We start from the raw sequence: 27093 nt of genomic DNA, 5'->3' as shown, positions 1-27093 counted from the left end.
AATACAGGACACTGGGGGCAGATTCATATATGCCACGGGCACGCTCTGGAACAAAACGATATCCCTTATGGCGATCTATGCCCCACCGACTCTCCAATCCAGACTTATGGACGATGTAACGCCCTTGCTAACCAGCGACACCTCGGACACTTTGGTCCTAGGGGCAGATTTCAATGACGTCATGAACAATGTACAAGATCGTACGCATCTACGTAACAGAGACCCTAACCGTTGAACCAATCTGGCCACATTTGTGGAAGCGTTTGGTATTAAGGATGTGTGGCGCGATCTACACCCGGAAGAAAAGGGGTACTCCTTCCACTCTGGAGTACACGCATCGCTATCACGCTTGGATTATTTCTTCATGCCCGCGACATTAACACACACAGTAACGCAAGCTGAATACCTTCCACGGGGCATCTGAGATCACTCCCCTCTACTCATATCACTCACGACGTGCAAACCAGCTCCTCCACCGCTGTGGAGATTGAATAACTACTACCTAGGTTCCCCTGAGCTGATTGAACACTACAGAGTACTTTGAGACCAATGAAGGATCAGTAGAAAGTCCCTCTACACTCTGGGAGGCATACAAACAGTGCTACGAGGAGAAATCATCTCCTGGACGACGGCCCAAAAGAAAATCCATTCGGAAACACTGAGAGAGGCAGAAACAAACGTAAAACAAGCAGAAGAAACACATCTTATCAACGACTGTCCAGATACCAACAGAGCACTGATGCTAGCCCAAAAGAAACTGCAAAACATCGCATTGGACAATGCCAGGCAGGCACACAGTGCTATGCGAGCCAGAATATATGATACTGAGGACAAAGCGGGGAAGGTCCTAGCCTGGCTTGAAAGGAGAGACGAAGGGCACAGCCATGTGAGAGCAATTGTGTCCCAAAACTTGGAACCCTGCCTCACGGACCAGGACATAGCTGAGGAATTCGCAAAGTTTTACGAGACACTATATAAGGCACCTACAACTCCCCCTGATGCCTCTATATTAGATGGTATCACCCTCCCGACTCTCAATGAAACCCAGATTGCTGGCCTAGAACGAGACATCACGGAAGACGAAATTGCAATGGCCATGATGCAGCTCCAGTCTGGGAAGACCCCTGGACCGAACGGCTTTCCTATAGAAACCTGGAAGAAGATAGGCTGTAACAACCTAGCTCCCCATCTACTCAACATGTTCCAAAAGGGCCGGACAACGGGACGCCTCCCGGTGGACCTGAGGAAAGCTACAATAACTGTTATACCCAAAGTGAATAAGCCCCCGGATCAATGCAGTTCATATAGGCCCATCTCCCTCATTAATGGTGAAACCAAGATTCTGGCCAAACTCCTAGCGATACGCCTACAGCAAGTCATAACATCCCTGGTCCACCCGGACCAATGTGGCTTTATGCCAGGCAGATCCACGAGAATGAACATAAGAAGAATACACTTGGCCATTGAGCGGGCCCAGGCCCTCAACATCCCCCTGGGTGTACTTGCAATAGATTTCGAAAAGGCGTTTGACTCCATTCGATGGGAGGCTCTATGGGCTATCATGCGAAGAATGGGGTTTCAGGAACAGTTTCTCTCTTGGGTCCAACGCCTATATGAGGCACCAATGGCTGAAGTCTGAGTGAACGGCTGGACTTCACGTTCCTTTGCATTGGGAAAAGGGACCCGACAAGGCTGCCCACTATCAGCCCTACTCTTTGCGCTGGCCATGGAACCACTGGCCCAGTTGCTGAGAGAGGCACCCACATGAAGTGGCATCCCAGGGGGTTCAGAATGGGAAGACAGAGTCTCATTATATGCAGACGATCTACTACTATATCTGAGGGATCCCAAGACGACGTGCCCGGTGGTGACACAGTTGCTCCAGAAATATGGTGCTTTTAGCGGCCTGAAAGTAAACTGGTCCAAATCCACGTTATTTGCACTAAATGCTCTAGGTAGTGGGGTTCCCGAGCCTTGCCCATACAGAATAGCACCTGATCACTTCCAATATCTAGGAATTAAGATCACGAGGAACCTAGATGATTTCACACTGAACAATTTACAACCCAATACGGAGCGATTCACAGGGGATGTGCAGCATTGGATGACCCTACCCTTGACCCTGTTAGGCCGAGCCGCACTATTCAAAATGCTGACACTCCCCCGCTACCTGTATGTGCTCCAAAACGCCCCCCTACACACACCTGTGAAAGAATTCCGTAAAATGGACAATATACTTAGAAAGCTCTTATGGGGAGGTGGACGCCCGAGAATTGCCTTACGAACACTACAAAGGTCAATATGGGAGGGTGGAATTGGCCTTCCAAGGCTACAGACATACTACTGGGCCAGCCAGATGTCGGTAGTAAACGATGCAATGCACGCAGACCCAACACTGCCACATGTACGGGCTTTCGCCCCCCCTGGAACTGTACAAGGCAATGCCCAGAGACGACCTCCCGAATCAAAGCGGCACAGACACCCCGTATTTGGGCTGAATCACATACCTTCATGGGATGGGGAGACAGAGTCACGCCAATCCAACCATTATGGAATAATGGAAACACCTACGAGGTAACCAAATTACCGAGATGGCCAGTATGGATGGGGTGTGGTATAGAGAAGGTGGGCGACATTGTAACCAATGGCGCCATCAGATCCTATGAAGAACTGGCTATATCCTTTAACCTCCCAGAGACAGAAAGGTACCATTACACACAGCTCTGACACGCACTCCAGCAGCACCTCCCTATGCTAGCTGACATGCCAGATACCATGCCAATAGAACGCAATATAATAACAGACTGCATCCAGGCTAAAGTCACCACAGTAATCTACAACGTCATCACCTCCTTTGCTACAACAGAGCTGGTGCGGCTCAAGACAAAATGGGAAGCTGAAGTTGGGGAGATAATACCGACTGGGTTCAGATATTAATGTTCCCCCGGGAGGTGGCCATATCGACCAGGCTGCGATTGGTACAGCTAAAAGTACTACATAGAATCTACTACCCGAGTGTAGCCCTGTACCACTGGGGTAAGATAGCAGAACCCAACTGCCTACGCTGCCAAAGAGAAGAAGGAACTTTCTTTCACACACTGTGGGAACGCCCAAACATCCGCGATTATTGGCAGCAATGCTGTGCCATCCTTACTAGAGTGCTACACAAGACGATCCCCAGTGACCCGAAATTGCTACTCCTTGGAGCGGACAGTGAAATAGACTTGTCAAGGTACGAAAAGCTCTGCTTCATGACAACAACAGCAATTGCTAAAAGGAATATAGCACAACTATGGGGTGCTGCAGAGACGCCGCAAATTAGCCAGTGGATCACTGATGTACAGATTTGCATTGCCATAGAAAGAAGAGTGTATAAAGCCAGAGGTTGTCCCGAAAAGGCGGACAAGATATGGCACCGATGGGAAGACAAGGTGTGAACTCTGCAACCAGACTTGATATAACACGCCTTGAATGTAGAATGTGCAGGGCAGTAGAGGATCCTTCACACTAGCACAATAACGCTAACACGACTTTGTATGATTTGCTTGTTTGAGTATTCCATTGTACGGTATTATTGTTTTTAGTTTGTTTTGCGTCTTGGCCCCGTGAGGACCAGAGTTTGTATGTTACAAAACCAATAAAATATAATATTTAAAAAAAAAAAAATATGTGGTGTCAAATGCTATGTCATATGTTTGGTTTCAGTTAAGCCCTTTTTGGATGTTTTAAATCCAGAAAAAGCAACCCCAACATTCCAAACAAAAGGAGACTGCCATTGATTGCACTCTGTTTAAAATGTGGCTTCCAGTTGTGTGGTCTCACAAGTGTCCATAGACATGTCAATGTCATTGTATTGTGGAATCAGAAAAAATACAATATTACGGCTGTTACACCAAACAAAGGAAAATACACTGACACAGGCTTGTAAAGATTCCCAGAATCTTTATTACAAAACTGAACAGTATTCAACAAGGTACACAAATAGCTATTTGGCTGTCAATACATCACAGAGACCACCAGCAGGGTTCAATGTGAGCAGTGAACAGAATTTCCTAGCTGGACATCGACGCATTTATACAATTTGTTAAATGATATCCAGCCCTCTTACAGGTTAATCATACACTGGGCTAGGGTCGCGCCAGGTTCACTTTCCTAATTTACATATCCCGTGCGTGCGGTTTACTTTTGAATACATTTACTAACACACTCCATTATTCTTTAATTTAACATTAACACTCTTTACATGCTGGTTTAATACAGACCAAACAAATGTTTCACCTATTATATTTGGATAGCATTACTGTTCTTGTATACTTGTAGTTTAACATTGCTAATTCAAGTAATCCCCTGCTCCCGAGGTCAACAAAGGACAAGGTCTACATGACCCTAACATGTAGCCTGAAGGCAGGTTGGACATTACCTCTCCTACAGAAGTTGGAGAGGTTAAGGCAAGAACAAGGGCACATGAGACAGCCATTTTAGATTACAAGGTGACTTTGTACAAAATCCCCAAAATGGCGGTCCTAACCTAAAATGGAGGCTTAATTCAAGATGGCGGCTTACATCAATTTCTAAGGTCGAGACCTTGCCGTAGAGAGTTATTTGCGTACAATTTTAAGCAACTTGGCCTAGGCCAATATACATACATATCGTTATAATAGTAGGCATAATTTAAAATCCGGTTTGACAGTGTGTTTCATTGAACGTCCCTCGGGCTCTGTACCTGCAATCCATGCCTTCAGACGAGGAGTTTTGCAAATCCAATTTTTATTCTATGTTCTTTTTGTTTTCACTGACTTGAAAACTCGAAGGGCGGAGCATTCTACCTGTCTTCTTACCCCACAATTGCCTCGCATTTCTTATTTACTCCCAGAATTGTAGTAAAAAATGTAAATTTCCAAAACAAAATGTTACGACTTGCTCCGCAAAAAATGTTGGCTGAAGTTCTGTTTATATGTTTGTATGTTATGCTACTCTAGGTTTGACTGTTCTAGTTTGTGGGTTATGTTGAATGTTATTTAGGCGATAACCCCCAAGGTGGCGGGCCGACCCTGTGGGTAACGGCCTGCCGCCCAAGTTAAGGGCCTGAGAGTAGCGAGGGTCCCTTAACGAGGGTGGTGGGCCGTTACCCACAGGATGGGCTCAGCCACCGAGGGGCATATCGCCATTCAGACCCGTGTAGTGCGCAACACAGGTGCTAAATGGTCATTTCTAAAAAAAGTTATTTCTCTCTGTGAACGGAACACCTCGCAGCGTCCCGTTCTGAGAGAGAAAATAATATAGCAACATGGCCACCATGGAATTGGAAGGCAGAGCTCCATATGGAGCCCCTCTTCCATTTCCATGGCCGCCACACATGGAAAGGAGCTGCAGCGGCAGATCCCCGCCGCCGCAATCTGGTAAATGGGATGGGGTAGGGACAGGGAGCAAAAAAAGAAAACAGGGTTGGCAAGGGAAAAAGGCAGGCGGTGGAGCCAGCCATAAGTCTGCTTGGAATGGTGGCTTTTACTGGTAGTGTCAGCCCACGCTCCTAGCCACCTTATTGTCTGGCTCCCCACCCCAGGGTGATAATGTGATATTGTGTCATCCCTGAGCGAGTGATGTCACTGTAAAACTGTGGAGTGAGTGCTGACAATGTTTGTATGTGAAAAGGGTTCCAAACCCAGGAAGTTGGAGATGTGAGCATGGGCGATGGGAGCCAGTGGGCACCTGTGCTGCACCCGGTTACCATGATATCTACTTGTCTCGTTCCTAACCTCATGTGGCCTGTAACTCAATAAAAGGAAACTCGGAACAAAGTACCTGCTCTCTCTAGCAGTTTCACTTCATTACAGTTATACTATGTCAGGCAGTTTTATGTTGTGTTTCACTTTTGTATTTTTGTATGTTTTTCGAGACTAAATAGGTTTAAAATGGTGTCATGATGTCGTCTTGTACCTTATACACACGTCAGTAGCTTACGATTGAAGTGCTGGTCCCTGACAAGAGGGCGGCCTTCACTTCACAAGTTAAACATTTCGCAGTAGGACCGACATAGCCTTTCATTCTTCTAAGGGTGCAACATGAAGTAGCAGCAATAATGGGGTGATAAAAACACGAGGTTTTGCAGCACTCGGAAGCTAGAGAAATCTGGAATGAAGCGCTAAAGAAAAAAGAAATTATTAATGTGCAGAAGCGTAATTGATTGTCATGAAGGCATGTGGCACGTGCCTCACAACAAATTGCCTCCCATGGATGCAGAGGCAAAAACACAAAGAAACATCTCAACTTTGGCAATGCATGGGTGGGCTTTGGCACTGCACGGGTGGTCTGCATAAGCACTGCATTGTTATAACCTCTGTACATACAGCTACATACTGAACAATAATTATACGATTTTGTCAGTTTCAATTGGATCTATAAACACCTAAAGGGCAGAAACATCAACGTGATATCATCATAACACCCACAGTTTATGGAACAACCCAGTGTGCACCAAAGGCCATTTAATTATGTTGTTTCCACATTGGAACTTTATCGACCTTGTGTTTGGTTCCAAGACAGGAAATACGGTTTGGGCACTAGGGTTTTGACTTTCTTTCATTGTTTTTTTTTTTTGTTTCTTCTGGGGGAGGGGTGATAACCGCGCAGGAAATACGCGTGCTTTTCTTAAGGCCTCCAGGAAGGAACCCTGGCGTGTGTCTAAATATAAGGCAAGGCTGGCGAGATATGCACACAGCTGTGACTCACTCAATCCTTGGCTTTGTTTCCCTCTCTTCATAGCTCCCCTGAAGCCAAGGAGAAATGGCTCTCCACATTACAATGGTGAGTGTTTCAATTACTTTATTGAAGAAAATAAGAGTTGCTTTGCTTGCTTGTTTACGTAACGTTCACCTGATCGGCAATCGTTCAGTGATGTCTTGGCAAGGGAAGGGATACACAGTTGCTCACAGGGCTGCCAATCTTCTGCAGAGTTCAAGGTTCATTATATCTTGCCAGTTCGTTTGGGGTGATGATGCTGATGTGAAATAGAGGAATTTAATTGGTTACTCATTATGTGGTAGTCCAGATTTTTGGTGTACACCTCCCATTATCTGAAACAAGCCTGTTCAGAGTTGAAGCATCATGGGATTTGTAGTCTAAAAAAATCTGGATTGCCACATGATGAGTAACTTTAAGTCGCCTAAAATGTCTGGGATACTCAGGGCTTCAAGCGGGCCAGGGCTAGCCAGGACCAAGCCTGGCAGTCTCCGGAAAGTGCTATTGTGTGAGGGCCCTGTTTGGGCCCAGCCCCGACTAGCCCCAGCCACGACGACTCCTCAGCCAACTCGTGTATCCAAAACGCTGCACGGTTACACGGGATGCCTGCAGGTGTCAGCCCTTTCTTTCTTTCTAACCCTTTCTTTACATAATTGCGCTCATTAGGACTCTGGCGCTAAACCATGGTGCTATTAGCACCATGGTCCATGCCGGAGTCCGCCATGGAGAAAGGGGGAATTATCACCCCATTCCAAGGTTGGCAGGGCGGTAATTCCTCCTTTCTCCATGGCCCTTCCCCATTCCCATTTTTGCCCCATAGGGCTCAATGGGAATGGGGAAGGCGGCAATTACAATACCGCAAATTGCGGTACCGTAATTTCCATCAAGGTCCTTTTGCGGGTCCCTACTTTAACGGCTGGTCCAGACCAGCCGCTCAGGTCGGGAGCCGCAAAGGGACCTCGTAGTAAGGCGTTAAGAGGTTAACGGCGCTGCAGCCTTTTACGGCACCGTTAACCCCTTAACGCCAGGGTCCTAATGAGGGCCAATGTACGGTATCCCCAGTGCTTTAAGTGGGATACTAAATTGAGAGGGTGAGGGGTCTCGTGTTAGGGGGCGTGGACAGGTACGTAGGCCATGACGCTAATTAGAGCCCCACCCGCCACCTATTGGATTGGGGCTGCTGTATGCAGGGGAGCTGGGGCTCACTGGCATCATTACCTTTGGTGCCCCAAGCTCACAAAAGGACGGGCTGGGAGCACCAAAGGTGTTATACCAGTTCACCCCAGCTCTTAGACGCTGAATGTACAGTGCCATCTGCAAAACATAACTCCTTCATGGCACCCTAAACGGAGGAGAAGGGCTAATACAAAACAAAGGACTGTTTCAGAACTTTCAAAGGTCTTGGCACATTCAGAGGGGTGTACGTGAAAAAGGGTGGGGGAGGGGAAGAGCTATCTTGGAGGGGCAAGCGAGATATGCATGTGCCAGGCGACAGAAAAGTGAAAGGTCAGGTACAGAAGGCTAACACAAGAGCAGGCAGGGCATAAGATGCACCGCATGGCACCATAGGCCAGCAGTGCAGTCATTGGCAGGCAGAGGCCACATAGTACTACTTGAACAGTCAGAGTCACAACAGCTGACCGGGGCTGATTAAAGCCAAACGTAATCGAACTCGTTCTGTTGGGGACCTGTTTGAAAATTGAGTTTTATATCACGCTACTGTCTGCCGTAACTGGATCCAGTAGAAGTCATGTGTAACTAGTTGAATGGGTCCTCCACCAGAGTGGGTGCATCCGGGGTTAATCAAGGGGATACACTATGCCACCCTGACAAACATATGACTCTACTCTACATCTCGTAGTGTGCACGTTTCGCAATACATTACACATAGTAATTCAGATATTTGTCCGAAAGCATCTTGAAGGTGGCGTACGCAGCTGAAAGGGAGAGATATTGCAAACAATAAACATCACATATTGTTTAGGAAATCAGGGTATCTCTGGGAATATGACCTATGAACAATTAAGGCCCCACCATATGTGTCAATAGTCGGTTTAATTCTTAGGTTGCGTGTCTGAATTAGCTTGATCCCAGCACAGCCGAATGACTCAAATGTTCACTCTTGTGACCACCATTAGCAGAGAGGCCCACACTTTCATGATGGCCTCTCCATTGCCTTGGGATTATAAATGGCAGGCGAGGGGGCTGTGGCAGCTCCCAGCCAATGAGGAGGCTCAAAACGGGGTCTTTGCCACACTGGAACAGACCCTGTTCCGAGCCTCCTCAGAACGGGAGTCCGCCATCTTCCCTTACCGGGAATGAAGGTAAGTGTGCTCCCCCCTCCGTACCCTTGCCACTTCCCCCTCCCCTAGCCCACTTTTCCACATATCCTCTCCACTCCATACCCCAAAACCAATTACCTGCGCTGCTCAGTCCAACGCTGGCACCGGGAACAGTACTGTTCACTGCTGTGTACACACTACCTTTTGTTCTGTAGATAAGTGAAGGTCCTGATCTTTCACTGTTTCCAGTTCAACACTCTGCACAAGGACTGAATGAACACACAACCAAGAGTCACCTTACAAGGTGCCCATTAACATCACAAAACATCACGCTAATTCTAGCGTGATATGATATGATAGTTTATTTATATAGCGCCTATACACAATGTGTTTCAAAGCGCTTCAAGGCAAGGGAGGGAACAAGGGAAAATACAACGACATTCTTACAGGCCATGAACAGTAAGGATGTGAAATTAACTATCTACTCGGCCTGACGACATTTCAGATAGTGCAAGAGCTAAGACATAGAGCTAAGACATAGATAAGGAAGGGAGGGGAGCGTGGGAAGGAAATGGAAACAGACAGGCGACTACAGTACTAGGCCTGAGGACATTTCAGATAGAGCCGAAGAAAAACAAAAGGTGAGGGAGGGGGGTGCAGAAAGGAAGGGGAGGAACAAAACAAGCGACTATCATACTAGGCCTGACGACATTTCGGATAGTTCTGGGGACAGGGGGACACAGTAAGGGGATAGGCGAGCGACAGACGAGGTTGCTATCATACTAGGTCCAGGGACAATTCTGATAGAGTAAGTGCATAGAAGAAAGAAAGGGGAGGAGGGGAGGGGATAGGAAAAGGGAGAGGGGAGGGTGAGGAGAGAACAGAGAGCAAGCAGTCAAAAAGAGTGGAGAAGCAAGAGGAGAGGGCAAATACAATTGCAGAAGTCGGTAGTAACACATAATGTTGCAAGTCTGGATACAAAATGAAGATGGGAACAGCATGATTCGGGGCCCCCATGAGTACAAGATGCAAAAGAAGTCCAGCATGAGAGTTGAGAAAGAATGACGCACCGTGAATCAATGAAGTCTATAAAAGTCAAATCCAGCATTGGCCACGCGATGCTCTCTATTCTTAGGAGGAAGGCACAGAGTCATCAGGCCTGGCATTTGGAAGAGTGGAAGTGGAAAGTAAAGCACTAGTCACTCCTTACTAGACCTTCAGGAGCAGGGCCAGGGCAAGGATGTATGCCGTCTTCAGCAAAGTGTCTGTTTGGTTCCTCTCCTCCTTTCCAATGAGACTGGAATCAGCGGAATGTATATTTTGGAGCCAGACCGGTGGCCCCTGGTGCCCTTCTACAGGTGACCCCTGGGAAACCGCTTGGAATCGCCATAGTGATCAACTGGCCCAGTTCCGGAGGACATGGTGTGGGAGCTGGGGTCTTGCTGAGAATGCTTGGCATTTCCTCTTCAGGTTGTTTCTTAGGAACTACAATTCAGCACCAGGCAAGACACTTTCTGTAGTGGATGCTGGGCACTAACATGTGGGCATGTCCGTTTTGAATTGGATAATGCCTGGACCACTGGCTGGATCTGCACTGTGTGGTGTGCCAGTGAAAAGATTACATATGGCCGGGATGTTGAAGGGTGCAAGGATTTGCTCCAATTAAAGCCCTTGAACAATTCATGTTCTCATCACTGCTAATGACAGCACACATTGGGCCATTGCACCTGTATTGCTAATTCTGCAGCTTGGAATTCAGGCCTACCATATAAGTAGCCCCAATCGCAATCTTCTGATATCACTGGTATTCTATCACATTGCACATAACATACCATGTTATGATAAGTCACAATAGGGCATATCATGCTGTATCCTAATGTGTCATGCAATGTCATGATGTATATCTCATCCATCATATGTCATATGTCGTAAATCATAATGTGTGATCCCAGGATATGTTTTTATAGCTTATAATGTATCACTTCATGTCATGCTATGTGTTAAGACGGATTTCTGAACTCTGTCCTGGTGGCGCAGAAGTTCAGAAGGCCAACCTAATTACTTGGAACAGGGTAACCTCTGGACAAGCCAGACCAATCAAGGTAGCGATCGCGGCGGTCAAGACTAGGTCTCAAGAGGGGTGAGGGTGACTGAAAGCCCGCAATGAGCACACAAAGCAAGAGCGCTTACAAACTACTCCAAACAGTTGTTATATCAAAAATAGATACACATTTTTTTAAGGCCTTTAAAACAATGACCGTAGCGAGAAAATCACAATATCACAATATTAAACCAACACATACCATATCAACACAATATATATACAAATACACAGTCGCAAGCGTTTAAAGCACGAAATATGTAGTCCACCTGAAAGGAAAGGAAAACAGGCAGTGCGATAACGCTTTTGACTCAGTTCGCCTTTAGAGGCACCTAACTAGATGGAAGTCCGAGCCCTGCGAAGAGTGGAGCCTTGTGCTCAAAGTACCTGCCGCGCCGGTGCCAACGGGCAAAAGGGGAAGCTCTTCGGAGGAAGTCAGGCAGTTCGGGTTAGTGCACAGCAGAAGGAGAACGGGTTCCGCAACTCAAGCGCAGCCTCCACAGCGAGCAGAAGCAGAGCGCGAGTACGGCAAAAGGGTGCTGTTTTTACACAGCAGGGAAAAGCAATGGGATACTGCAGGAGGGCGACCAGATCCTAGCTAAACTACTCACCGGTCCCCGAAGCAAGCAGACCCAGGCTTCTCCACGTTAGTTTCAGCAGCTGGCAGGTTCAGAAGAGCAGGGAACGCCTCGTAGTCGTGTAGAGCAAAAAGACGTCCCAATCGACGAAACCAGCACAGTTTGTTGCCGCAGCAGGACAACGGAGCGGCCGTGTGTATTCAAGCCAAATGTACACTCCTCCCTTCAGACCTGGGGACGCCAAGCGTACGAAGCGTGGGAGAGTGACAAGGACTCGAAATACAACACAACCTGGCGGCAGTTACAGAGCAGGACTCCCTTGTAAGCTGGTCAGTCAACTGGATGGCCCAGAGACACTTCCGAAGGCTTACTTGGCAGGAGATGGTGAAGTCGCCGGGAATAGCTGTTCCTGCTATTCCAAAGGTCGAAGCACCAGTACAGGCCTTCTGGTTCGATCCAAGGAGGAAAGGGTTCCACTGGACGACAGCAGTGCAAAGGAGGATTCCTTCAGCGGGTCACCAGCGATTCCTCGGTCCAGCCTCTTGGTTGCAGGATACTTGGCTCCTGTATTCCTTCGTTCGTGAGAACTCAGGAGATCGACATGGTAGTGGTGTTTCTAGCCCCCTCTTATCCACGGTTCCCTTCGCGCCAAAACGGAGGGGAGCCAATGGGAGATCCGCTCATCAACACACATACCATACGTGGACCAATAACGGACCACGGTGGTCCCAGGCATTCACACCACCCTAGACTCTCTGGCACCCAGGATGTGTATTGGGACCAGACATCCCAGCCCACACCCTGGAGGCACACAAACGACATGTAGAAGCCCGCGAAAGCAACCACGTTTCGCGGGAAAGTACATGCCCAAATAAGGAAGGCCCCGGGTCTCTCGACCTGGGGAAGGTGAAGGGAGCAAGACGGTCAGTGGACAAGACAAAGGAGCCTCGTGGTCTGGCCATTTTGGGAGCCAGGCCACCATTTTGGGTTCAGTGCGAAAAACGTGCTCAGAACGCCAAAAGGAGCTCAAAATAAACAAAACGATCGCTGCCACCATTCAAGTCCCTGAATGACTTGCACCGATCAAATACCATCCTAAAAGAGTATCTAGGGCCTGTAGAAGGCTAGAGACCCAAGAGAGCTGTAACTTAGCTTACAGTGCCCTCTTGTGTCATGTTGCACTAAAGCCGCAACATGATACAAGAAACTACGGGAAACAGCGTTCCCCGGTACTGACTGTCTTAAGGGCATGTCAGTTTCCCCGTAAGAAAGGAGCGAAAGCCCAGAGGAGTGCGGCAGAAGGCTGCACTTCTCTGGCGAAGTCAAGAACAAGGTGAAAACAACAGCAAAAAGTTTAGGGGTTGCCACATGGAAGGAAAATTACCTACAATTACGAAATCTTTCCTAACACTCGCCCCTCCCAGACTATGGACAGGGGGAACTAATCCACCCCTGGATGAGTCTCTTGTTCAGGTCGGTTAAACATTCTGGACAACCCATCAGCATTGCTATGTTGGACACCTGGCCTATGCTCAATAGTGAAGTCGAAGCCTTGTAGACTTATGGACCACCTAAGCAACTTTGGATTCTCCCCCTTCATGTTCATTAGCCACTTTAACGGCTTATGGTCAGTCTGCACAGTGAAGTGGGTCCCATAGAGGTAGGGCCTCAGCTTCCTTAGGTCCCACACAACAGAGAAACATTCTTTCTCTACCGTGGACCATCTGAGCTCTCTGTCCTTAAGCTGGCGACTAATAAAACCGATAGGGTGTTCCTTACCCTTCTCATCTACTTGTGATAGTACAGCTCCTATCCCAGTGTCAGAGGCATCCGTCTGCACGATAAAAGGTCTTTGATAATCAGGGGCCCTAAGCACAGGGGCCTGGCACAAGGAGTCTTTTAAGCCATTGAAGGCCTTCTCACACTCGTCGGTCCAAGTTACCTTCTTGGGTTTCTTCGGAGTTGTGAGGGCAGTCAGAGGAGCAGCTATGGTGCCATAGTCTGCCACAAAATTGCGGTAATACCCCGTGAGTCCTAAAAAGGCTCTCACTTGGGTTTGCGTAGTGGGGGTAGGCCAGTCTTGTACTGCTTGTACCTGACTGAGTAGAGGCTGTCTCCTCCCTCCACCTACTTCATGTCCAAGGTAAACCACTGAGCCTTGTCCATTTTGGTGAGGGGCCACTCGGACACCCTCAAAAGAGCTATCTGAAGGACTGCTTGGGAACAGGTCGGGTAGAGGTTCAGACTCCTCTTCCTCAACGTCTGAAGCCAATAGCAGTGCTGCGATTTCGCCGCTTGGGACGAAAGCCTTCAGCCTATTCACGTGAAACACTTTTGGAGCCTGTCCAGGCCTTCCAAGGTCCACTGAATAGTTAACCTCACCCAGGGGCTCCACCACTGGGCAAGGGCCTGACCATTTGTCCTGTAAAGCTCGAGGCCTTATGAGATTCATGATCAGGACTTGCTGACCAAGTGTAAAGTTGATGAGGGAAGCTTTCTGGTCGTACCAATGTTTCACCAGCGCTTGCCCTGCCTTCAATTTATCACTAGCCAAGCCCATCAGAAGTACCATCCGTTTTCTGAGCCCTAGCACATAATCAACTACGTTGGTAGTAACAGGGGGAGTGGGCATCTCCCATCCCTCTTTGACGATGGCTAAGGGTCCCCGTACGGGATGACCGAACAGAAGTTCGAAGGGGCTGAAGCCAACACCCTCCTGTGGTACCTCTCGGTAGGCAAACAGTAAGCATGAAACAAGAAGATCCCATTTTCTTCTCTGAGGCTCCTCCAGAGCCCCAATCATGCTCTTTAACGTTCTGTTGAAACGCTCCCCCAGACCATTGGTCTGGGGGTGGTATGCAGAAGAGAACCTGTAGGTGACCCCACATTCTTTCCACATAGCCTGCCTATACTTTGACATAAAGTTGCTGCCATGATCCGACACAACTTCTTTAGGGAAGCCAACCCTAGTAAATATGCAGAGTAAAGCTTCTGCAACTGACTTGGCAGTTACAGTTGTCAATGGGATGGCCTCAGGATACCTGGTTGCATGGTCGACCAGCACCAGGATAAACCTATTGCCTGAGGATGTTTGCGGGTCAAGGGGACCAACCATGTCGATCCCTACCCTTTCAAATGGTACCCCCACAACTGGGAGCGGTACCAATGGAGCTTGGATTGTCGCGCCAACCTTACCAGACAACTGGCAGGCGGCACAACTCCTGCAGTGACTTTCTACTTGCTCCCCCATCTTGGGCCAGTAGAAGTGCATGGATAACCTTTGCTTGGTCCTCCTCATACCAAGGTGACCAGCAAGGGGAACTTCATGCGCCAACTGCAGGAGGAAGGGCCTAACAGCAAGGGGAACCACCAACCTCCTATGGTCTTCTTCTGTAGACTCTGTGGGCTCACTATACAGGAGTCCACCTTCCCAATAAATCCTATGCTTCCCAGGAGGTTCACCCTCAAGCTGGGAGCAGGCCTGTCTCCTTAGGCCTTCCAGAGATGGGCACTCACGTTGGCCTTTACTGAATTCGTCCCTATCAGGACCTCCTTCAACTAACAAGTCTTTTAGTTCAGGATGATCGTTGGGGTCGAATACTTCAGGCATCGCCACCTCCTCGTCAGGCCCGGGCGATTGACCAACTTCCTCCACCGCAGTGGTAGGCGAGCTCGGGGGAGTATTCTCTTTCCCTCGTTTTGACTTGCAGACTCCTTTCGCCTTGGGTTTCCCCTTCGGCTGGGGCGGCGTATTGGACTTGGCCAATGCTGCCCGTGCTTGAGACCGTGTGTAGGGTCTTTCGGCAGTGTCTCCTACGAGCCCTAAAGCTCTGAGATCATTACCCAACAAGACCTTTCCCGGGACGTTTCTCTGAATGCTCACTGGAATCCTGACTGCTGTACCATTTAAAGTAAGATTTACAGGTATTACGGGAAACATACGGAGGGGGCCGTCAGCCAACTTAGTGGGCATCAGAGTAGCTCTGGCAACTTCCTCTGAGTCTACCAAGGTAGAATCCACTACAGTGCGACTGCACCCACTATCCCTAAGAGCTGGAGTATCCACTCCATTGATCAGCACACTGTCTTTAAAGTAGTGCTTGGTATTATCCGGAATCCTAGCATAAGCCTCTGCGACTTTAGGCTCCCAGGAACCCAGGGACACTAAAACTACCTCAGCCTCTATTCCGCTGGAAAATGAGTCTGAGGAGAAGGATGCTCCTGTAATCTCTTCTTCCTCGTAGGAGGAGAAGGCTAGATTAGCGGAGTGGACCCCCAAAGGTCTAACCTTACAACGGGGATCCCCCTTCACGTGGTCAGTTGCTCCACAAGAAAAACAAGCCCCAGTGGGTCTGTTTACGTAGGGAGGCTTATTGTAACCAGAGTTCTGTTTCGGAGGCGGACCTCCACTGCCCTGTGAGTTCTCTTGTGTCTTACCCTTGTTTTTCTTTTTGTGGCCCTTATTGGAAGAAGATTTAGCAGATTCCCCACCCTCCATATCTTTGGACTTTTTCCCTTCCTCCTGCTTACCAGGATGAGTTTTGTCCTTATGGGACACTCGATGTGACACCCATAAGTCTGCTGCAATGGCCAGCTTCTTAGGATCTATCTCCTTCGAATCGGCCAAATGCTGCTTAAGCTCCGGGGAAGAAGAAGCAAAAATGTGTTCCAGCATGACAAGATTTATCATGCCTTCGAAGGTAGAAACCTTATAACCTTCAACCCAGCCAGTTAAGTTTTTCAAAGATTCAGCGACATAAGATACCCAAGTACCACCTTCCTTTTTTTTATACTCTCGAAAACGCTTTAAATATTGGGCCGGAGTCTTCCCAAACTTTAAAATGAGAGTTTGCTTTAACATTGCGAAATCAGCTCGCTCAGCCTTTGACATTTCCATAATGGCACTACAGCCAGAATGGGGCAGTCTACTGAGCAACCACGCAATCTTATCAGCATTGTCAACTTCTTGAACCTCGCATGCATACTCAAACGCATTCAGCCAGTCCATAATGTCATTCCTTTCTTCATACACACTGAGCAGATCTTTCGGAAACCGTGGATGAGAGGAAGCCCCAGACCCATGTCCAGGACCCTTGACCCATTTGCAACCTGAAGCTTGGCCAGTTCCAACTGGTGATCCCTGTCTTTTTGTTTTTCTGCCTGTTCGATTTTTAGTTTGGCTATGCTGAATTCAAGCTCCTGCTGCCTAAACCGCAGCTCTTGCTTCTTGAATTCAAGCATAGCATCCCCATCAACACTGGCAGAGGAAACATTAGACATCTCGTCCTCCCTGTCCTCGTGGTCGCGATGGATAAGTGCAGCGGCAGAACCTTCGGTTCTACCAGTGAGAGCAGCCCCACCACCTTCTGCACTGTCCTCGGAAGTTATAGCGTCAAGCTGCGCTTCTTGCCACGCCACGATTCTCTGGATCATTTCCAATTTTGTGCCTTGAGAGGAAACACCTCTCTCCGCACACATCTTTTTCAGCGTTTCTGATTTGGAAGCATTTAAAGTTAACAAGGTATTTGTTTCCATACTGTTTGATAGGACTATGGCCTTTTTAAAGTTATACTACAACAATTCACTACGTGTACTGGTTGGAATAACCTGAAATGCCTTAGTTCGAGCGCAACACTGGATACCTTCAGTCGTATCCCACCGCTGTACACCAATTTGTTAAGACGGATTTCTGAACTCTGTCCTGGTGGCGCAGAAGTTCAGAAGGCCAACCTAATTACTTGGAACAGGGTAACCTCTGGACAAGCCAGACCAATCAAGGTAGCGATCGCGGCGGTCAAGACTAGGTCTCAAGAGGGGTGAGGGTGACTGAAAGCCCGCAATGAGCACACAAAGCAAGAGCGCTTACAAACTACTCCAAACAGTTGTTATATCAAAAATAGATACACATTTTTTTAAGGCCTTTAAAACAATGGCCGTAGCGAGAAAATCACAATATCACAATATTAAACCAACACATACCATATCAACACAATATATATACAAATACACAGTCGCAAGCGTTTAAAGCACGAAATATGTAGTCCACCTGAAAGGAAAGGAAAACAGGCAGTGCGATAACGCTTTTGACTCAGTTCGCCTTTAGAGGCACCTAACTAGATGGAAGTCCGAGCCCTGCGAAGAGTGGAGCCTTGTGCTCAAAGTACCTGCCACGCCGGTGCCAACGGGCAAAAGGGGAAGCTCTTCGGAGGAAGTCAGGCAGTTCGGGTTAGTGCACAGCAGAAGGAGAACGGGTTCCGCAACTCAAGCGCAGCCTCCACAGCGAGCAGAAGCAGAGCGCGAGTACGGCAAAAGGGTGCTGTTTTTACACAGCAGGGAAAAGCAATGGGATGCTGCAGGAGGGCGACCAGATCCTAGCTAAACTACTCACCGGTCCCCGAAGCAAGCAAACCCAGGCTTCTCCACGTTAGTTTCAGCAGCTGGCAGGTTCAGAAGAGCAGGGAACGCCTCGTAGTCGTGTAGAGCAAAAAGACGTCCCAATCGACGAAACCAGCACAGTTTGTTGCCGCAGCAGGACAACGGAGCGGCCGTGTGTATTCAAGCCAAATGTACACTCCTCCCTTCAGACCTGGGGACGCCAAGCGTACGAAGCGTGGGAGAGTGACAAGGACTCGAAATACAACACAACCTGGCGGCAGTTACAGAGCAGGACTCCCTTGTAAGCTGGTCAGTCAACTGGATGGCCCAGAGACACTTCCGAAGGCTTACTTGGCAGGAGATGGTGAAGTCGCCGGGAATAGCTGTTCCTGCTATTCCAAAGGTCGAAGCACCAGTACAGGCCTTCTGGTTCGATCCAAGGAGGAAAGGGTTCCACAGGACGACAGCAGTGCAAAGGAGGATTCCTTCAGCGGGTCACCAGCGATTCCTCGGTCCAGCCTCTTGGTTGCAGGATACTTGGCTCCTGTATTCCTTCGTTCGTGAGAACTCAGGAGATCGACATGGTAGTGGTGTTTCTAGCCCCCTCTTATCCACGGTTCCCTTCGCGCCAAAACGGAGGGGAGCCAATGGGAGATCCGCTCATCAACACACATACCATACGTGGACCAATCACGGACCACGGTGGTCCCAGGCATTCACACCACCCTAGACTCTCTGGCACCCAGGATGTGTATTGGGACCAGACATCCCAGCCCACACCCTGGAGGCACACAAACGACATGTAGAAGCCCGCGAAAGCAACCACGTTTCGCGGGAAAGTACATGCCCAAATAAGGAAGGCCCCGGGTCTCTCGACCTGGGGAAGGTGAAGGGAGCAAGACGGTCAGTGGACAAGACAAAGGAGCCTCGTGGTCTGGCCATTTTGGGAGCCAGGCCACCATTTTGGGTTCAGTGCGAAAAACGTGCTCAGAACGCCAAAAGGAGCTCAAAATAAACAAAACGATCGCTGCCACCATTCGAGTCCCTGAATGACTTGCACCGATCAAATACCATCCTAAAAGAGTATCTAGGGCCTGTAGAAGGCTAGAGACCCAAGAGAGCTGTAACTTAGCTTACAGTGCCCTCTTGTGTCATGTTGCACTAAAGCCGCAACATGATAGAAGAAACTACGGGAAACAGCGTTCCCCGGTACTGACTGTCTTAAGGGCATGTCAGTTTCCCCGTAAGAAAGGAGCGAAAGCCCAGAGGAGTGCGGCAGAAGGCTGCACTTCTCTGGCGAAGTCAAGAACAAGGTGAAAACAACAGCAAAAAGTTTAGGGGTTGCCACATGGAAGGAAAATTACCTACAATTACGAAATCTTTCCTAACACTATGTCATGGTATATCAACATGTGACATGTCAGATGTGATAATATAGGTACCAATATGTCATGATATTACCTAATATTTCCTATTCTGATATTTCATCTCATGATCTGGAATGTGATGCTGCATCATGCACTGTCTTGCTATGTCCAGATGCATGCCCTTGTATGTCATGTCATCTTATGAAATGTCATGGTATGGCATGATATGTCTTGTTATGAATTTTCATGACATAATAGCATGATATGGCACATTATAAGTTTATTATGCAATTATGTAATGATTGTGATATTGTATGATGTCACATGCCATGCCATGCTCTTTTAGGTAATAGTGATTCATGTCATGACATGCCATGCTATGATATCATGAAATGTAATGTGCTGTCTTATATGAAATAATAGGTTATGTGAGGAGATGTCATACGCCATTCCACAAAATACTGTACTATATGCCATTACATGATATATGCCAAATAATTATATATTTCATAATACACCATATAGTTTATAATGGCATTCTAGCATGTACATGTATGTTATATTATGCATGACTTGATATCATGCCATGTGGTATATGTTGAGGAAAGATATGTACAACACATTGGGCCTCATTACGACCCTGGCGGTAAGGGGTTTACGCCAGCGTTAGCTGCGCCGACCCCTTACCGCCAATTACGAGGTCCCTTAGCGCCATGGCGCTTTTAACACCTGCTTTTAGCAGGTGTTAAAAACCATGGCGCTAAGGGTCCATGGAGTTAATTACGCCACCGTAATTCACGGTGGCGTAATTAACGCCTTCCCCACTCCCATTATGCCCTATGGGGCAAAAATGGGAATGGGGAAGGGTAAATGGGGATTGGGGACTTACCGCCCCGCCAAGGTCGGAATGGGGCGGTAAGTCCACCAACCCCCATGGCGTAAACGAAGTTTACGCCATGGTGGTAAAGTCACGGCCCAGGCGGTAACTTACCGCCTGGGTCGTAATGAGGCCCATTGTAACAGAACTTAAAAAAAATGTCATATCATAATATCTTTTTTCAAAGTATATCATGATGATCTGACATGATATGACATTTCAAGTGACTTTCCTAGTAACCTCTCCCATTGGCATTTCCAGTAGGCATGACATTATTAGTAAACTCAAAATAATCTAGACATTTCCAGTAACCACACAAGTTCTAGTCAGCTCGAAGTTGCCTGTAAGATCCCAATATGACATTGCCAAAACACTTCAATTTGACATTTCCATGAAACTTGACATTCCTAGTAAGCTCACTGTAAGCTGTGCAGAAACCTCACAGTATTACAATGCCAGTCAGTTTGCCATTCCCATCAAAGTCCCAAATTTACATTACCATTTAGCACCGAGTTTGACATTCCCGGTAAGATTGACAAAACCAAAGTTGTAGGTGTTGCCTACATCATGGCTGGGATGAAAGAACATAAACACGACCCTGCTAAAGGTCCGAAGTCTACTTCTACTGACCTCAAACAAGAAGGGAAGGCGATGATTGTATACGTTGCATGATATTGTAATCTTGTGTATTGTATTTTGTAGCTGTTGTCACCTTACGTGAATGCAGCTGACCCTCTTGTCCTGAGGGTTTGAAAAGCCTGGGCTTAACGTGTTGAGTCGCGAGCTGCAGCCCGTTGCCTGCCGTTATGTTCTAGGAAGCGCAAGGGTACGTGTAGTGTGTTTTCAGTTTGAGTTGCCCAGCAGGCTTTCCTCCATTAGGAACTCGCTCCCCATGATAGTTGGGGATACTTTTGAATTTCTCAGTGCAGTGTTCTGCAGTTTTGCACAGTTGGAGCTTACTGCGACTGCCTAACTAGGACATGGTCCTATGTGTCACCTTGGTTCACCCCTCTGTTGCTCAAAGCCAAACAAGAAAAGAGAAGAATGGAAGAGCTTGGGTAAAAGAACCATCTGTGGAAAGTAAAGAGGCCTGGTTACATGCCTGCGCGTATTACAACCAATTCATTTGCGATACTAAGAAAGACTTCTTAATAAACAAATTGAGATGGCCAAAAACCAACCCAAGAAGCCGTTTGCAATCTATCGCACCCTAGAAAAACCCATGGTGCAGTCCGACCAATTTGTTCCATCTAATGAAGACTGCTGTAAAGTTCAGCAATCATTTGCTGACAAAATATCACAGGCTCGCGGAAAGCTCGCTGCTCCTATGCAATCCCCGCACATCGCGCACAACTCCATGCTTTGATAAGGAGGTACAGCACAATGGGAAGTTCGCTTTCTCGTCCTTAACCACAATAGGGCACTTTGAAACAGTTTTGCTCATTGTATAAGTACCTAACAAGTGACCAATAAATAAAATAACTAAATAGACATTCTCAACATCTCGAAAAAGTACTCGGCTGACCTCCTGCGCTGCTGATATCCTGCCCTGTAAATGTGTGGCAAAAAACCCTGCCATTTACGCCCCTTTTCTTGCTCGCTTCGTCAACTCTTCATTCAAAGACGGCACCATACCGGTCAGCCTTAAGCATGTGGTTGTCTCAGCCTTGCCGTAGAAACCTGACCTAGATTTAAGTAACCTGAGCAATCTGTGGTCTATAACTAAAACGCTCCTCCTGCTCAAAGTGATTGATACGTTCGCCGCCAGCCAATTGCAAAGTTACTTGGAACTCAAGAACATCCTCCACCCATATCAATCAGGCTTTCGTCCTGTTCATGGGACGGAGACAGTGTTAGTGGACCTTCAGACCAAAATGTTGAGCATAATTGAACAGATGAGGGCAGGCATGCTGATACTTTTAGATCTATCGGCTGCTTTTGACTTGCTAGATCACTCCCGCCTCTTGAACCAGCTGACCCTTCCAGGCCAATGCTCCGAGAGCATCATCAAATGGATCTCCTCATTGCTTGGTAATAGGAGTTTGCGCGTGTGATGGGGGAGGGCCTCTTCAGGACCTGAACCCATTAAGGAGGGGTTCCCCCAAGGTGCATGCTTATCCCCAGCATTGTTCAATCTATTCATTAGGCCTTTATCTGGCATGTTGTGGCTTGGTGGCATAACTTAACGTGTATTTTTCCAACTATGGAGACAACACTAAACTCATTCTGGAGTTGAGTGGCCACTAGAACCAGAGCACATCCTTCGTATCATCGACTGGATGGACCTCAACTCTATGTGACTCAATCCATCTAAAACTGAACTACACGCCAGAGGTAAGCTCTCAGAGGACTATGATTGCATGCTCATTGCTAAACACGCTACACCCATCCGTAAAAAAAGTGAAAAAGTCTTTGTGTCTTTATGAATGCAAACATAGACTCCACAGCTCATGTAGACGGAATCACTCATGGCACACAACACCACCTAAATATGCTAAGGCATGCCAAACTCCTCCTATCCCAAAAACAACGAGCCACGCTGGCTAGAGCAATTATACTACGACGACTGGACTATTGCAACTCGCTGCTGTTGGGAGCCTCGTCTCGTTGCATTGACCAGCAGCAGATCATACAGAACGATACTGTTTGTTTTGTGTACGATCTATCAAAAAGAGAACATGTATCCAACATCCGTAGGGAGTTGCACTGGCTGGCCGTTTTAGCAAGGATACGTTTCAAAGGCTTGACCATGATTCATAAATGTACATCTGGTTACGCCCCGAAATACTTGAAAGAGCAATTGACGCCACACACCCCACAAGGCCCCTCAGTTCCAGTACCAAGGAAATGTTAGAGGTGTACAGAGTTATTTTTTTTAAAAACAGGGGTTTGGGAAGAAATTTGGAACGCCATTCCCCTTGGATTAAGGAGAGAAGACCAGTGTTCACGTTTTAAAAACCTCTTAAAAACCCATCTCTTCATTTAGGTGCCTTTACCAGTCCCCTCGGGTCTCTGTGACGTCCTGTGTTTCCACCGTCCTGCATGTCTTTGTGGCGACCTGATGTCTGGGGGCTTTCGGCGCTTGATAAATAAGAAAATAAATAAAAAATGAAATGTGATCACTGCGCGCCCCATAATATTGTGTCTGAAAATGTCCCCCATAAACACTTCCTGTCGGCGCACTTCCCTTCTTCCCTGTGCATGGTTTCACCCTTCTCCCTGCGCAATCAGTTCCATGTTCCCACAGTTTACCCACAAACACTTCCTGGCGGCGCACTTCCCTTCTTCCCTGTGCATGGTTTCACCCTTCTCCCTGCGCAATCAGTTCCATGTTCCCACAGTTTACCCACAAACACTTCCTGGCGGCGCACTTCCCTTCTTCCCTGTGCATGGTTTCACCCTTCTCCCTGCTGGTTGGCATGCGCTTCCGCTGCAGGGTTCCTTTTTTCTCTTTTATACTTTATTGTCTGCCTAATACCATTTAATGGAAGTGGGGGACACCCCCTGCAACTCCTGAACCCATTATACCATTCAAATGGAGCAGGGCACACCCCCTAATCCCTGCTTCCCTTTGCCGGTATTCTGGGTTTCCGCGTTTTCGTTACTGCTGGATCCTCAGTGAAAGCGCATTCAGCATTTTATTTCCCTTGTTTTTAGGCTAGAATGTCAAGTTTAGTGAGAATGTAGTCTATCAGTAATGCCACACTATGGGCCTCATTACACGGATGGCGGTAAGGATTTACCAGTACCGGTAAAATACCGGTACCGGTAAATCCTTACCGCCTTACTACGAGGTCCCTTGGCGGGTTGGGGGATTTAACGTCTGCTTTTTGCAGGCGTTAAAAACCAACCCGCAAAGGGACCCAGGGAGCTAATTACGGTACCACAATTTGCGGTACCATAATTAGCGCCTTCCCCATTCCCATTATGCCCTATGGGGTAAAAATGGGAAGGGGAAAGGGCAATGGTGGAAGGGGGAATTACCGCCCCGCCAACCTTGGAATGGGGCGGTAATTCCCCTTTCCGCCAAGGCGGTGCCAGTATTTTACCGACATGAACCATGGCGCTTATAGCGCCATGGTTCGCCGCCATCCGTGTAATGAGGCCCTATGAGTTTTTAGGGATATGAAGGTGACTCAATTTCAAACTGAGACCTCACTTGAAATGTCAAATTGGGAGCTTACAGGCAATGTCAAGATTACTGGGGAGGTCAGCCTTGGAGCTCACTGTGAATGTCAAGCTTTCTGGTAATGCCATGCCATACCATACCATACCGTGCTACAGCATAACATATCAAGGAATGATACGTCCTGGCATCGGAGTGAGTATGAGTATAATATTGAGTGTCATTGACATTGGCAGTGTCTGAGAGGGAATGTGAGGAAGGGTTAAAAGTGTGTTTCAGAGTGGTAGTCAATGTGAGGGTGAGTGTAAGTGTGATTAGGAGGGTCATTCTGGGTCCGAAAGTGGAATTGAATGTTGGAATGTGTCAGAGGGAGTTTGTGAGGGTGAGTCAGTGGGAGAGTGGGAGGCAGTGAGTGTTAGAGAGTGAGTGCAAGGGTTAACGTGAGAGCACGTGTGAGAGTGGCAGCTAGTGTGAGGGCGAGAGTGAGCATGTGAATATGAGTATATCATCCCTGCCAAGGGATGGTAACCATTCCAGGGAGCTCCAGCTCCCCTCCCTGGCCAAGTCTTCAAGAATGCGCTGCTACGGGTGGTGTTTTGAGACAAATCATGCACCAGGAAATTGTCCCTCCTCCCACTCATTGTCAGAGAGACTTTCTCCTGTAAAAGGAGTGTTTATATTTAGAAGATCGTCCCGGGGAGATAGCGCATTAAAATCAAACATCAGCCCCACCCGAGTGGGGGCGGGGAGAGGTCCGGTGGCCTCGGATGTCACGTCCTCGGCGGAATGCAAGTTCATTGGCCGCAGCCAGGTCTGTGCGCGCAGCCTGGCTCCAGCCGGTGGCTCGGGGCCCTGGTGGCGCGTCATAGCGCCTTCCTGCCTTCCCGGCGCTGCTGCCGCCAGCCCTGCATTCCTCTGCAGAGCTGCTGTGTTGTGAATGGCCGTGCTTCCTTGTTTCTCTCTCACTCATCCTTCCCTTTGTTTGACCCGGTGATGATGCAGGCACATCAGCGAGAGGAAGCGGGACGAGTATCCGCAGAAGGTGCCGCTTAACATACTGCTCCTGGACGCCGACGAGTACACCTCGGTAAGTGGCCTGAGCCTGCATCTGTCTGTTCAGCCACAGCCCGACCGCCAGACCGTATTGCTAACTCAATATCCGCCTCGTTATCTGCTTCCCTCTTCATATCTTGGCCTGGCATTCACTGTATATCTCTTTGCAACTGTATCTACTGTGTAGCCCTCCTTGTCTATCTATATCGCTCACTCTCTATGTTCACATGGTCTCTCCCTGCCTTCCCGACCACTGAGCTGTCCATTTACATGACTGTCCCTGTCACACCGAAAGGGTTTCCTTCGCTGTCTACCTTTAGTAAATATTCACTCATTAGGCACCTAAACCTACCAGTGAATCTTCCAGTCTATTCATCCATCTAACTTTCCATGCACACTTTCACCATTCACCCACCAACCCATCCATCTCCTAAACCCACCCCTTTCTTGAGTCTGTTCAGCTCTTTATTTATCCATCCATCCACCCATCCATCCATCCCCCATCCATCCATTCATGCATACGTCCATCCATCCATCCATCCATCCATCCACCCTCACAGAAATGAAGCAATCCTTCTATTCCTCCATCCACTGACCCACACAACAATAAATTAATCAATTGACCCACACACTCATCAATAAATGCATCTATCTATTCACCCACCCATCATGATCCACGTTGCCACCTATCCACCCCCATCATCAATCCAAACTTCTGTACACTGACCCTGAAAGCAATCAATCAATCAATCTATCCATCCATACATCGACCCATCTATCTATCCATCCATCCATTGACCGACCGACCGACCGATCCATCCATCCATCCATCCATCCATCTGCTCACACAACAAGCAATCCATCCATTGACTCACACACCCATTAATACATCTATCTATCTATCTATCTATCTATCTATCTATCTATCTATCTATCTATACATCTATCTATCCATCCACTCAACCAAGAAGTTTGACCTCCTTTCTTTTCTGAATGGATCTCTGATCTAGAGGACAGGTTTTTACTGTAACATGTGCAGAATCAGGCACTTGCAATGCCATTTCCAGGGTCCAGAGCCACTGGCATACTACACAGACCCCTGCCTGTTTCGTGAGCTCCCTGTCCGTCAGTCCATCCACCTATCTGTAGTACTTAAATATGTCAACCCTCGCCAATCTCTGTAGTGCTTCATGACCAATGTCTCCTATCACAAAGCTCTACTTTAATGGCTGATATATCCCCCGCCGTTGATCGGCACTTGGAAAGTTCTCGAGCTCACTGTCTTTCTGTTATCTGTCTAGTTCTGTCTATCTACGCATCTAGCTATTAATCTATCCACCATCAATTCCTCGCTCCCTTTTTACGCAATCTCTCTTTCTCTCTATCTTTGGTATCGATGTATCTCCCTGATTTTCCATGCTAATAGCTGGTATTAACCAGTTCCCTGCCTTAAATTGGAGCTTGCAAACTCCAGGTTTGCTCCATGTCGAGGCAAGCACCTAATTATCCATCTTTTCATCACTGTCTTTGCGTTATCTCTCTAGTTCTATAATGTGTTATTCATCTAGCACTTTCACAACAACATGTTTCAATACA

General features: G+C 47.8%; 1 protein-coding gene across 2 annotated transcripts in view; it reads left to right on the top strand.

Moving 5' to 3' along the window:
* Positions 1-27093, top strand: part of LOC138480760 (rho GTPase-activating protein 20-like) — a 477633-nt gene that overhangs the window by 378620 nt on the left and 71920 nt on the right. For both annotated transcript variants that reach the window (XM_069612494.1, XM_069612495.1), the window contains exons 5-6: positions 6763-6804; positions 25447-25531. In XM_069612494.1, coding sequence (XP_069468595.1) covers positions 6763-6804; positions 25447-25531 — 127 coding nt within the window. The remainder of the gene's footprint in view (positions 1-6762; positions 6805-25446; positions 25532-27093) is intronic.

This window comes from Ambystoma mexicanum, chromosome 5p (assembly GCF_040938575.1).
Source record: "Ambystoma mexicanum isolate Mex_15411 chromosome 5p, UKY_AmexF1_1, whole genome shotgun sequence".
Lineage (NCBI taxonomy): Eukaryota > Metazoa > Chordata > Amphibia > Caudata > Ambystomatidae > Ambystoma > Ambystoma mexicanum.
This window is presented reverse-complemented; position numbering and strand designations above follow the sequence as displayed.